This window comes from Prenolepis imparis, unplaced genomic scaffold, assembly GCF_030444845.1.
Source record: "Prenolepis imparis isolate NDT839.2.m4 unplaced genomic scaffold, iyPreImpa1.0 SCAF_9, whole genome shotgun sequence".
Classification (NCBI taxonomy): Eukaryota; Metazoa; Arthropoda; class Insecta; order Hymenoptera; family Formicidae; genus Prenolepis; species Prenolepis imparis.
Window position 1 is genome coordinate 6,052,735 of NW_028141167.1, and position 11,537 is coordinate 6,064,271.

Consider the following 11,537-nt stretch of genomic DNA (forward strand, 5'->3'; position numbering starts at 1 on the left):
ATTCCCCTCTAGACTCGCGTCGAGTCGATCAAAGTCGATGACTCGACGAAACAAAGATGATCATCTGGTGTTCGTTTAGAGGTTAGATAAAGACTATCGCACTCGGTTCCTCGGTACTTTAACAACTTTCATCGGGAGTAATCGATTCGATCGTGCATGCAGTGCGACGTGATCATCGGCTGCCATCATGAGTAAGATGTATTCGACGGCGAACCTGTCCGACAAGGAGCTGAAGGAACAGGGGAATCGTCTCTTCGATCTGCACAAGTACGAGGACGCGGCCAATTGCTATACGAAGGCGATTGTGAGTGACATTGAAGCATACTTCATACTGCTGCAATTCTAAATTATTGCGCACCTTCGTGCGTCTACTCGGTTGTTTACACCAGTTGTTAGATACGCAGCAGGCATTTTTTGTTTTGAATCATGAATCACATGCAATGTTTGTCGAATTGTCGACGAATGGCAGTTTGATGCTGCACCTAGCGTCCGAAGTTTGTACTAAAATTCGACAGAAACGAGGGAGATTTCAAAATATTCTAATAGTTTTATCATATCTTTGAGTAAAAAAAAAGAATAACTTTGCACAACAAATAATCATTTTTTCTTTATTTTTGCTGCAGATAAAGAATCCAGACCAAGCGTTGTATTTTACAAATCGAGCACTGTGTCACTTGAAATTGAAACAATGGGAATCCGTGTGCAAGGATTGTAGACGGGCTTTAGATATAGATCCTTGTTTGATGAAAGGTCACTTTTTCCTAGGCCTCGCTCTACTGGAGTTGGAACTTTTTGATGAAGCTGTAAAACATTTGCAGAGAGGTACATAACAAAGCAGACACACATATTCTTATTTTTTTTTTTTTCCAAGAGAAGGAAAGAATAGATTCATAATACAAAATTATAAATATCTGAAACAATGCAGCTGTTGACTTGGCAAAGGAGCAGAAGCTAAATTATGGTGACGACATCACCAGTGTGCTACGACAGGCACGTAAACGTCGTTTTCAAGTCAGGGAGGAACAGAGGATTGCCCAAGACATCGAACTCCAAACTTATTTGAGTCAGCTAATTGTAGATGATGCAAAGTGTAACTTAGCAGCTCTACAAGAACAGGAGACGACAAAGGATTCTGACACTGAAGCAAGTTCGACCGAATTTGCTAGAAGAAAAGAGGAGATCGAGGAGAAGAGAGATACTTGCATATCGCGACTCAATGATCTTTTTGCCAAGGTCGACGACAGGAGAAGGGTTTGTTTTTATTTAATTTCTGTTGCTTTTACAACGAGTTTTTGTATTAATTTCTATGATATTTTATGTTACTATGTACAAATTGTTTGCAGAAAAGAGAAGTGCCCGACTTCTTATGCGGTAAAATCAGCTTTGAGATCTTGCAAGAACCAGTAATTACACCTAGTGGAATCACATATGAACGAAAGGATATCGAGGAGCATCTTCAACGGGTAGGTCATTTCGATCCAGTCACGCGTGTGCGTCTTACGCAAGATCAATTGATTCCAAACTTAGCAATGAAGGAAGTTGTCGATACTTTCCTGCAGGAAAACGAATGGGCCTTGCATTACTGATGTCAATACATAGTTTACTGCCATAGATTTAAGTTAAGGCAATGGCGATGGAAGAAAAGAATTCAATATTTGATAAAGAAATTTATAGAAGAATATCTAAAGAAAAAAAATCTCAAGAGAATGTAAAGTAGTAGAGTATATACATATAGATTGAGTACATTGTTTTCTCGTTACAAAAGAAATTTTTACTTTGCTAGAAGAGACCGTGGCTTCGCTTCTAAAGACCGCTCTCCATCTTTCTATTAGAAGATTTACGACTTATTCTCCTTTTGAACAAGTAAGCTCAAATATTCAGGCTTTTTTTTTCTTAAATTTTTATTTTAATTGTTAGAACAAAGTAATATTTTTTTATTTTATTTATAAGAAATTTTTTTGTTATAAGTTTTTACTGTTATCACAGTGAAATATTATATATATATATAAAATATCAATCTGCAAGAAGGCTTATCTTATTTGCTCCTATTTTTGTATCATTATTATTTATAGATAAGTGGTTGACAAGATTTAAGAATAGTTCTTAAAAAGGGAACAAATCTGCTTAAAAGGTAGCGGATTTTGAGGGCTCCAAATAACAATTTTGTAACGAGAAAATCTTAGCTGTATCTTATTACTGTTAAATATTTTTCTGGAATACGCCATATGTGAAAGTTATTATTATTGAGCGCAAATATATTAGTAAATAATTAATTAAAATAAGGATTATATATAAAACTCATACAGAATAATTCTGTGAGAGTACTATATTTATAGTTAAAATTAGTTGCATATAGATTTATTTATTTTATAATTAACAGTTTTGAATCATAAAATTGAAATTTTCATAATAATTTTGCATTTTATAAAAGCTTGAAACTGAAATTGCAAAGTTAAAAACTAAAAAATTTTGATTCAAATCTTTAGCACTAAAAACAGAATAATAAGCGTTCATATCTAATTCTTGATTTATCCTACATAAAAAATTATTTATTTTTTACTACTAAAATTGTGTGCGCGCGTGTTTTTATTATCTCGTTTATACTATATTATCGTTTATTAAAAATATACTTTTGATTAAAATATTAATAGTGAAGAGCAATCTAAATCCACTCAAGGTATTTATTTTAACATTCAACTGACAACAATATATTTATATATGTATATATATATATGTACAGTTTTACGTATACGCAATATTATTGTATATATGTATCGCAATCGTCGCAATCGTATATAATAATAACAATTATTACCGTCCGCCGTCGGTGTATTGTTTTGAGTTATTGCGCAAGCTACATCGACAATATATATGGTTAACAAAAGTCCGATAAGATAGATTATTTTCTCTCTATAGTCCCAATGATAACTGCAGCAATCATCTGAAAATGAATTGTTTCAACGTCTCTCCTTTTAATATTTTTAGTTTTCTTTTAATTCATCTTAATTCACTCCAATGAGTGAATTCGAAAAATTGCCAATTATGTTTAAAAATTTTAGAGTTATTTGTTAAAAGATTGTGTTAATTTTTAATTGCAAAAACGTACAGAGAGGAGAGTATTCATTAAAAGATAGTCAAAGAAAGATAATTCCGAATTAAGATATAAAATACATTTTGACTCCTAAGATTCTTTCTTTTGCCAATAGAGATTGAGTGAGTATGCGAGATAGAAAACTAGTACATACATTATAACAAATGATATGATATTAAGATATGGTTTGTCTCTTATCATTAATTAACTAATGACAATTTCTGTCATTATTTAATTGATGATATCTATTGTTATTATTTAATTAATTAGTTGCTTGCTTAACGATTGCTAATGCAATTATCTTCCTCTGCTTAGGCTTACTAATAGATAACTTGAGGAAACGAAATTCTACTATACTTATTGTCCGCATTACATTTGTACGTTTTAGGCGAATACTCCACAACCGATTAGTCATTAATTCATTAACTCTCTGCACTAGAATATTTTATTTCAACATGTAGTTATAAAATCTCATTAATTATCTATACATTCAGTAACATGAGAAATTAAAATTTATATTGTCATACATTGTTACAGGAAATTTAACTGTTAAATTACAACAACGTTTGCTATATAAATTAATATAATGATATTTGTTTCTTTTCTATTAGTTTAATACGGAAAATTATTCAAAGTGCAAAGAGTTAAGAGTTTAAAATATCACTGGAAGATATCAGGCCATTTGAGTATTGTCGCAAAGGAGTGCGAACAGGAAGAATTCCATAGCCATAGAATATTCAAATTCGACCTAGTCCTGGCTTCTTTCATTGAAATATAATAGTTTACTTTTATATATATATATATATATATATATATATAATCTATTTTTTCATAATATACTTTGTCACAGGTCGATTTTGATGCATAACAGAGTTAAAATCAAAATAATAATTGACCTACGTGGAACTAATCGTTAATTGTTTAACCTACGTGGCCTGGATGATGATTATCTTTCCTCGCCCGAAGAAACCAATTTTATCGGGTTGAATTACCTTTTCGCAATCCAGGCATCTTTAAATGCGCAACGTTAATATTATTGTCAAGCATAATTTAGTCCAATTATTTTATTGTCATTAATTTTAGTCTTCTTATCCTAAATTTATTATTGTCACGTCATTCATCCGCCTAATCAACCGTGGATTCCTGGATCCTTAGATCTTTGGAAAGATCTCATTTTCTCGGACAATTATTGTATATCTTGATATACCTGTGAATTTTTAGATCTCTACCTTGTGTTTTTAAATATCTGGATACTTTTTTATTTTTTTACTTGTGTTGTTCCTAAATCTTTAAGTGCTTAATAATCTCATTAAATCTTTAGATCCATCAATTCTCGAAATATTTTCGAATCTTCAAATATCCATAGATCGAAGGATCCAAATGCTTTGATCCAAGACTATCTACCTAGAATAATGTTTCGGGTACAGTCACCCAAGTCCACTGGACGGCTCCTACCGCTAATCTTATTAAATCTGATGTTATTCGCAATCGCTAAAGAGTAAATGTTTCATTGTTAACTCGTATAACAGGTAATTTTTCGCACGGAAAGATCACCTATCTTTTCCGTCCACACGATGCGCGATTGTGTCGTTCGCTCGAAAACGTGTATATAGATTGTTGTCTAATATTCTTCATTATCCGCGAAGTTTCGCATTGTTATAATGTCATTTAAAAAACTCGAACAAAATTGCAAACGGTTATATCTTTCAGACGGAGATACATTCAAGAATATTCTCAAGTAAATTTCCACTTGCATCAATGTTATCGGATATTTAAATTCCAGAAGAAAACTTTTTTCCTTTAATTACAGAATTTTTAAATACTATGAAAGAAAATTTGACATCTAATAAGTGTTAAATCTGACATCTAAAAACTTGATTGGAAGAAAACTTTTTTTTATTCGAATATATTTCCGTCTTTATATTATAAAGAAACGATTCCTACCGCCGAAGCTTTTATATTGTTAATTGACACAATAGACAAGATCCTACCACGCAGATGCGCTGACTACAATTCGACCAGGTTCCACCAAAATGGATTGCAGCCACTTTTGATCAAACAGCAAGCAGTCGAAGATGGTCGTCACAGGATAAAGTAAAGCGTTTCTCGAAGCGAGATCATCCACGGAAACGCGCGTCGCGATCAAAGATCGATCCTAGGTGAGATCCTCGTCCTCATCGTCGCTAGGACCATCCGTAGGACAACAAAATCCTTCAGAACCGTCGCTCCTGATGCAAAACAGCAGCGTCTCGGCCGCCGTTACTTCGTGTGGCACAATTCCATGAAATTCTTTTAGATCCGCCGCGGGAAACCAGGCCTTTTCGTTGTCATCGATGATGAGGATTCCATAGTATCTGGAAAGAATGATCGAGGATTTAATGTCAGATGCAAAATAAAACAAGATACATGATTTTTTCATTCAACATTAATTAAGATCAATGCCAACCTGCATAGAGCGACTGCGGGTATCCATAAAACGGAGGTGAGAATGAGAATGGCGATGAGAACTAGAGCCCAGACAGGCCATTCATGTCTCTCCGTGACGCCTTTACTCGTCACCCAGGCCGGATAGCCGCTTCCTTCGAAAAATATCTCGACGAAGGACGCGACCAGGATACTTAACATTGCCAGTGGACTGAGATACTTCCAACATATCAGCCAATAGAGACCAGGCCGATTGCCGGTCATCAGTTCGATATCGTCGGCAAATCTGTAATTATATCGCAACGCACCGCAATACATGCATTTCTGATCTGAAATCTTGAAGAGTTCAAGAACACTTACCTCTTCAAACCGTAGACATACGACACTCCTATACATTCGAAGAAAGCAATTATAAGCAATGGAAAGTTTCCGCTAAAATTGTCGAACAGCACAAAAACGTAACTTCCAGCTCCATGAGCGAAGGCCATCGAGATCGTGCAGCACACCAAACAAATCACACCTGCGTACGAAATCAAGTTTATTCTTATCCGTAACTTCTTTCAGATTGGAGTATTTCTTCTTATTTATCGCTGTGAAATTTACCTGTCAGAATTTCTTTTCTTAAATTCGGGAAGAGCTTCATATCGACGATACTGGTGACGACACCCTCCAGAGTACCAAATTGAGAATCGATTCCTAGCGTAAACAACATCAAGAAGAACAGCACTGACCAGAATTGAGCGCCGGGAAACTGGTTGATCGCTTCGGTGAAGATGATGAAAGCCAAACCTGTGCCTGATGCCGACTGTAATCATTGTAATTATCGTTGTTTATATATGATTTACGCGACGACAGACGCAGAAAAGAGTTCATCTTCACAACTTACATTATCCAATTCTTTTTCTAGATCGCACTCGGGTAGTTCCGGCATTATCAAGTTGTCCAGTGATCCGTTGCCGTTCGTGATGTTCAACAGTGTGCCGCTGATTGGAATATCCTGGGGTATCTTCTCGGCTTGGCCGAATATACTTATTAACGTGCTATTTCTTTCCGCTAAACATTGTTCATAAACCATGGTGGCTTTGAATCCTGTTGAAATTCGGGATTATAGATTTAAAAAATAAGAAAATATCGGAGGAAAGAGTTTGCACGTACCTATAATCGAAAAGACGACGATTCCCGCGAACATGGAAGTGAAACAATTCGTCAAACTGACCATAATTGCATCGCGATAACAATTATTGTTCACCGGATTATACGAAGAGAACGCTATAAGACCACCGAAAGCTAGGCCTAGAGAGAAGAAGATTTGCGTTCCAGCCTCTAACCAGACTACCGGGTCGGTCAACGTGTACCACTGAAATAGAGAATATATAATAGGCGATTATAAAGAAAGAAATACGACTTATAGAAGATTGTATGTAATTGATGCGATGTACCTTTGGCGTGAAGAGATGCCGCACACCGTCCGACATACCCTTCAATGTCACGCCCCGGAAGAAGAAAATGATTAGAACGATGTACGGAAACGTAGCGGTTACGTACACAACCTGAGAGAGGCAGAATAATTAATTTGAAGAGGAGATAATTAATGACATTTAATTTTTGGGAAAGCTATCGTACCTTGCCCGAGGATGCGATACCCTTAATCATACACATGTAGACGAGGATCCAGGCAACAACAAGCGCCAAAGCGATTTTCCAATTGAACACTTCCGGCGTATTGATATCCTTGGATATCATCAGGGTGGTTCGATACCAGAAATACTGCGTCGGGCTGCTGACCTGTTGGCCGATTCTTCAGTTATGTACGATGGCAAACTCAACGCGCGGACAATAAGATATAATTTATATCGCCATAAATTTCAACGTTACCAAACACTCGGGTTCAGGTGCGTAAGATCCATTTGGAAAGTATCTATTGGGACACTCCGCCCAAGGTAATTGCGACTGGAAACTCTTTGGACACAAATTTCAAAATTTTTATTTCAATGTTACAGATGCGATGAAATGAAACATCAATTATAGACTTTCTTACCTGAACGAGATAGAAGAGGCACCAGGCGATAATGGTATTGTAGTAAAGGGCCACGTTAAAGGAGACTATGGCGCTGCTGATTCCAATACCGCCCAGATACGGGGATACCTTTTCGAAACATTCGATAGAAAACTCATCATCAAAAATTTCTGCTTTTGATATAATTGGTAATTTATGGATTTTTTTCTCTATTCACCTGATTCCATACGCCAATGGCACCTTTTCTTAATCTTTGGCCGATTGCCAATTCCAGATAAAATATAGGAATACCCTCGATGGCCAACATCACGAAATAAGGAATTAGAAAAGCACCTGGTGGACATTAGAAAGCATGCTTACGATTGTGCTAGAGAGCGTCTAATAAACTTGAGCGAAGCGAACGCACCTCCGCCGTTCTTCTGAGCCAGATAAGGGAACCGCCATACGTTTCCAAGGCCCACTGCGTATCCTACGGTCGCCAGGAGAAATGTGAGTTTACTATCCCAATTTTCGCGTTCGTCTTCGCCCGCTTCCGGCCGGAAAATCGCCTTGCCGTCGTTGTTGCCGGAGTCCGGACCGTTTCCTGTTTTGCTCTATTAAAATCACACAATCGCCAATACATTATTGTCCTAAAACTTTTTTCTCGTTCCAATTTATTGTATCTATATAACAGTATGGTTTTTATTTTTTTATATTTAATACATTTTACAAGGTTTTATGATTTAAATTCCAAGATAACGTTAACAAGACAAGGAACAAAGATCAATGAGGTCAAATTCACGATGTCCTATGTAAAAGTGAATCAAATAGGCAGAGGTACCTTGTTAGGACTGCTATCTTCGAAGGCCACATTGGTGGCTCCGTAATTGGCAGTGGCAACGTTCTTTCGATTATCCACCATTAATCTACCACGCATCTCTTTCATCTCGAGCTTATCGACGCTTTTCTGAGGCTTGAGATCGCGGGAACTTTGCCGGCGGACGAGATGAGCCGTATTCGCCATATCTTTTCCGTTTCCGTTTTAATCCTTTTCAAATCCGGTTCTTTCTAATCAAACAAAAAGATTTAGATGCTCCATCCTGAAAAAAGAATTTAAGATTAGAATGATTAAATACGAAGATAAAATATAAGAGCGCAAAAGAACGCGAAGCAAAATGGTTGGTAAATTGCACAATGAAAAACTTTGAAAATAAGAGATATAGATATTGTGAAATATATTTTTAAAAAGTTAATATTAAATTAATATAACATAATTAATATCTATGATATAATCTATAATATATATAAACATATATGTGTTTTTAATATCAAAAATTTATATTAAAATTTAATTATTACGCTCTCTCTCCCCGAAAAATTCGTTTAGCTCATTCAATTGATCCATTTTAATTTCTTATTATTCTTATTACACATACAACTGTTTACATCATATGTACATACGACAGCTTCTTAGATTCAATATATATATACTCGTATATACATATATATATGCATATATATATATAAGTATATATTTAAGTATATATTATCTCACACAGGTGTCCATCACACTTTACAAGGATATGTTTTCTAGACATACACGTGTCCTTCTTACATAAAGAAAAACTTATGTACATAACTCTTACGTATGTATATATAAAAAAAATCGATTGGAAACTTCACTGAAAATTGATTTTTACTTTGACGTAGATGCACGTTCTTGCTGGGGCGCACAGATGCGAATCTTATCAGATTTTATACGCAATCGTGCGAGAGAAAAGATCAATTTTTTATTAAAATAAAGACATACAGCTTCGACAGATATGTGTAAAAAAACCTCTCCGTTTTAATCGAACGATTATATATGTACGCCCTGGCGCGCACGCGAGTATTTCACTTCATTGTATGTAATTTGCGATTGACACAGAAAGCCTGAATTCCCTCGTTTAAGTGCGACAGCTCTATTCGGGGAAACGTCCGTCAACAAGGGGAGAGATGCCTGAAGAGATGCGGTCGTTCATCGCGCTTCAGCCGCAAACAGAAACCGATGAAAGCGGAATCCTTACCGACCTGCCGGGACCAAAGGAGGAAACGCGCGAGGACCTTGTCCGCGGTCGAAGAGCGGTTCGCCACTGGTGACACCCCTGGTGAGTGTATGTGCTGGTGATAGTAACTTTTGAAAATCACGGTATTTGAAGAGAATCAATAGCTAGCGCCGGCGCCTCGAACTCCTCTCTTTCGGCCACTCCGACTCTCTTGCGAAATCGCGCGCGAGCCCTTTTCCGTCGAAAGGAAGAAAACGAAAGGTAGATCATAATTTAACGTTATCTTGGAGTTTAAAGAGTAAATCATAAAACTTTCTAAAATATATATATATAACAAAAAATAATAAAAATCATACTGTTACATAGATGCAATAAATTGAAACGAGAAAAGTTTTAGGATAATAATGCATCGATAATTGTGTGATTTTAATTAAAGAAAAATGAAAGTATTTGGTAATATAAATTTTCATTATCTTCTACGTATGGAGTCATTAATTGGTTTACTTTTTGTAAAAAAATATTTATTATAAAAATAGTCCTACACGCAATGTTATAAATTCCATAAAATATTCTTTAGTTTTTTTATGCTTCTTTACAATTTTGTTCATATATTTTTGTTTTTTTAACGAAGAGTCTCCTTAGCTAGGAATTGCGTAAAAGCGAGTATCTCTGAAACATATACAATCTTTATTAAGACTTTCTATATATAATATTTAAATAATTGGAATCGAATGTTTAAGCGAAACGGAATTATTAACAATAGAATAGACTAATATATTCTACTCCAAAATATCGATCGAATAAATGATATATATATCATTTATTCGATCGCTATTTCGGAGTAGAATATATATAAAATATATATAAAATGCTCACTTTATTATTGTTATAAGTTATAAGTAATAACAAAAGTAAGCGTGGTGAAAATCAAATAGTAGTATAAATAATGACAGTAGATTAAAACCACAACTACTTATTTATATCTTTCAATCATATCTCGAACATATTTAATAACTCTGTAGGATGCAAAAAAAAAGATGAAGGAAGATATATTTACTATTTATATTCTTCCTCTCGCGTTGTTCTTCTACAAAGGAAGAAATTAAATTGTCAATAGTCTCTTCCGTTTTGTAATCGATCGATTTCATGCTATCCTTTATACGAAGGTACCTAATGTGCATACAAAATTATAGTAAATTATACTGAACTGATTAAAGAAGCGCTAATTCTGTTATTAAAATATCAAGTATGTACATGTTATGATAAAACTGGAAACCTTCCACGGCCCATTGTAGAAGCAAATTGAGCGTTGGTCGATAAGACGTTCCTTTAATTAATTCTTGCATCGTTTCATCCTTTAAAGATACTTGACTCCTGGTGTTTTCCAAATTGATCAAATGATTCTTCAAATCCTTAAAAAAAAATCAAATTTAAAGATTATGTTCTACTGTATTAAATTATATTTTCATTTTATTTTTATTTAATTATATTATGAATTATAGATAAAGATATACACTTGATTGGCGTCATTAAATTGCGTCAAGATATCAGAAAGAAGCGCAATTTCATCTTCGAGGCCCATAAGGATTTTGAATATCAATCTTTCCCGCGTCTCTTCGTCCACGCTATTCTCTGTCTCATTTGTGTTTACGCTGCAACAATCGCGTCATCTCTCATTAATAAACCTGCGATGAAATCGTCAATGAGCGACGAAGTTATTGATCGTTTACTCACTTCGTGACATGTCCAAGTTGTTCGGCTTGATTAGCGAGAGCCTCGAGCGGCCTTTCAGCTTTCCCCGATAATTCTTTCCATTTGTCATCCAGCTTCTCTAACCGTGCAAAATATCGAACAAGACACGCGTGAAGTTCCCGTGACATATCGGGGTTAGGTTGGGTTAGAAGGCGAAAGGTCTGCCAATGTTAATCTAGTTCATTATTTCAACTGTTGGCGACACTGTTTCACCGCGGGCGATTTTCTA

General features: G+C 35.3%; 3 protein-coding genes and 1 long non-coding RNA gene across 5 annotated transcripts; 2 read left to right on the forward strand and 2 right to left on the reverse strand.

The window, feature by feature from the left end:
* Window positions 1-41: 41 nt before the first annotated feature.
* Stub1 (STIP1 homology and U-box containing protein 1) lies at window positions 42-2,685 on the forward strand. Its single transcript, XM_083045274.1, has 4 exons — window positions 42-304; window positions 624-822; window positions 926-1,251; window positions 1,344-2,685. Exons 1-4 carry the CDS (start codon window positions 188-190, stop codon window positions 1,584-1,586), a joined length of 885 nt encoding a protein of 294 aa, XP_082901400.1. The 5' UTR covers window positions 42-187; the 3' UTR covers window positions 1,587-2,685.
* A 1,195-nt stretch (window positions 2,686-3,880) lies between these two features.
* LOC145940310 (sodium-dependent neutral amino acid transporter B(0)AT3) lies at window positions 3,881-9,677 on the reverse strand. 2 transcript variants are annotated; one of them, XM_083045258.1, is made up of 14 exons: window positions 9,582-9,677; window positions 8,353-8,611; window positions 7,939-8,125; window positions 7,750-7,865; window positions 7,554-7,661; window positions 7,391-7,474; window positions 7,139-7,300; window positions 6,955-7,065; window positions 6,671-6,872; window positions 6,402-6,604; window positions 6,119-6,320; window positions 5,876-6,035; window positions 5,538-5,801; window positions 3,881-5,445 (listed from the first exon to the last, which is right to left on the reverse strand). In XM_083045258.1, exons 2-14 carry the CDS (start codon window positions 8,533-8,535, stop codon window positions 5,247-5,249), a joined length of 2,181 nt encoding a protein of 726 aa, XP_082901384.1. In that variant the 5' UTR covers window positions 8,536-8,611; window positions 9,582-9,677; the 3' UTR covers window positions 3,881-5,246. The 2 variants fall into 2 exon arrangements, with proteins under 2 accessions (XP_082901384.1, XP_082901383.1); XM_083045257.1 differs by having other exon boundaries at window positions 9,578-9,671.
* Window positions 7,285-9,600, forward strand: LOC145940324 (uncharacterized). The gene is made up of 4 exons (XR_014425994.1): window positions 7,285-7,407; window positions 7,516-7,720; window positions 7,807-8,021; window positions 9,463-9,600. It is a non-coding gene; the product is annotated as an uncharacterized LOC145940324 (long non-coding RNA).
* A 408-nt stretch (window positions 9,678-10,085) lies between the features above and the next one.
* LOC145941187 (uncharacterized) lies at window positions 10,086-11,451 on the reverse strand. The gene is made up of 5 exons (XM_083047123.1): window positions 11,291-11,451; window positions 11,073-11,208; window positions 10,811-10,968; window positions 10,614-10,726; window positions 10,086-10,225 (listed from the first exon to the last, which is right to left on the reverse strand). The coding sequence occupies exons 1-5, from the start codon at window positions 11,434-11,436 to the stop codon at window positions 10,179-10,181; spliced, it is 600 nt and encodes a 199-aa protein (XP_082903249.1). The 5' UTR covers window positions 11,437-11,451; the 3' UTR covers window positions 10,086-10,178.
* Between the last annotated feature and the right edge of the window lie 86 nt (window positions 11,452-11,537).

What these genes read in the sequence shown, in the direction of transcription:
- LOC145940310 (XM_083045258.1), bottom strand. Translation starts at nt 8,535, where the DNA reads ATGGCGAATACGGCTCATCTCGTCCGCCGGCAAAGTTCCCGCGATCTC. An exon ending in GTATCGCATCCTCGGGCAAG is followed by an intron (nt 7,066 to 7,138) that starts GTACGATAGCTT and finishes TGCCTCTCTCAG; the next exon opens with GTTGTGTACGTAACCGCTAC. An exon ending in AAGAAAAGAAATTCTGACAG is followed by an intron (nt 6,036 to 6,118) that starts GTAAATTTCACA and finishes TTTCGTACGCAG; the next exon opens with GTGTGATTTGTTTGGTGTGC.
- LOC145941187 (XM_083047123.1), bottom strand. Translation starts at nt 11,436, where the DNA reads ATGTCACGGGAACTTCACGCGTGTCTTGTTCGATATTTTGCACGGTTA. An exon ending in CAACTTGGACATGTCACGAA is followed by an intron (nt 11,209 to 11,290) that starts GTGAGTAAACGA and finishes CGATTGTTGCAG; the next exon opens with CGTAAACACAAATGAGACAG. An exon ending in AATTTAATGACGCCAATCAA is followed by an intron (nt 10,969 to 11,072) that starts GTGTATATCTTT and finishes TTTTTTTTTAAG; the next exon opens with GATTTGAAGAATCATTTGAT.
- Stub1 (XM_083045274.1), top strand. Translation starts at nt 188, where the DNA reads ATGAGTAAGATGTATTCGACGGCGAACCTGTCCGACAAGGAGCTGAAG. An exon ending in ATTGCTATACGAAGGCGATT is followed by an intron (nt 305 to 623) that starts GTGAGTGACATT and finishes TTTTTGCTGCAG; the next exon opens with ATAAAGAATCCAGACCAAGC. An exon ending in TGTAAAACATTTGCAGAGAG is followed by an intron (nt 823 to 925) that starts GTACATAACAAA and finishes GAAACAATGCAG; the next exon opens with CTGTTGACTTGGCAAAGGAG.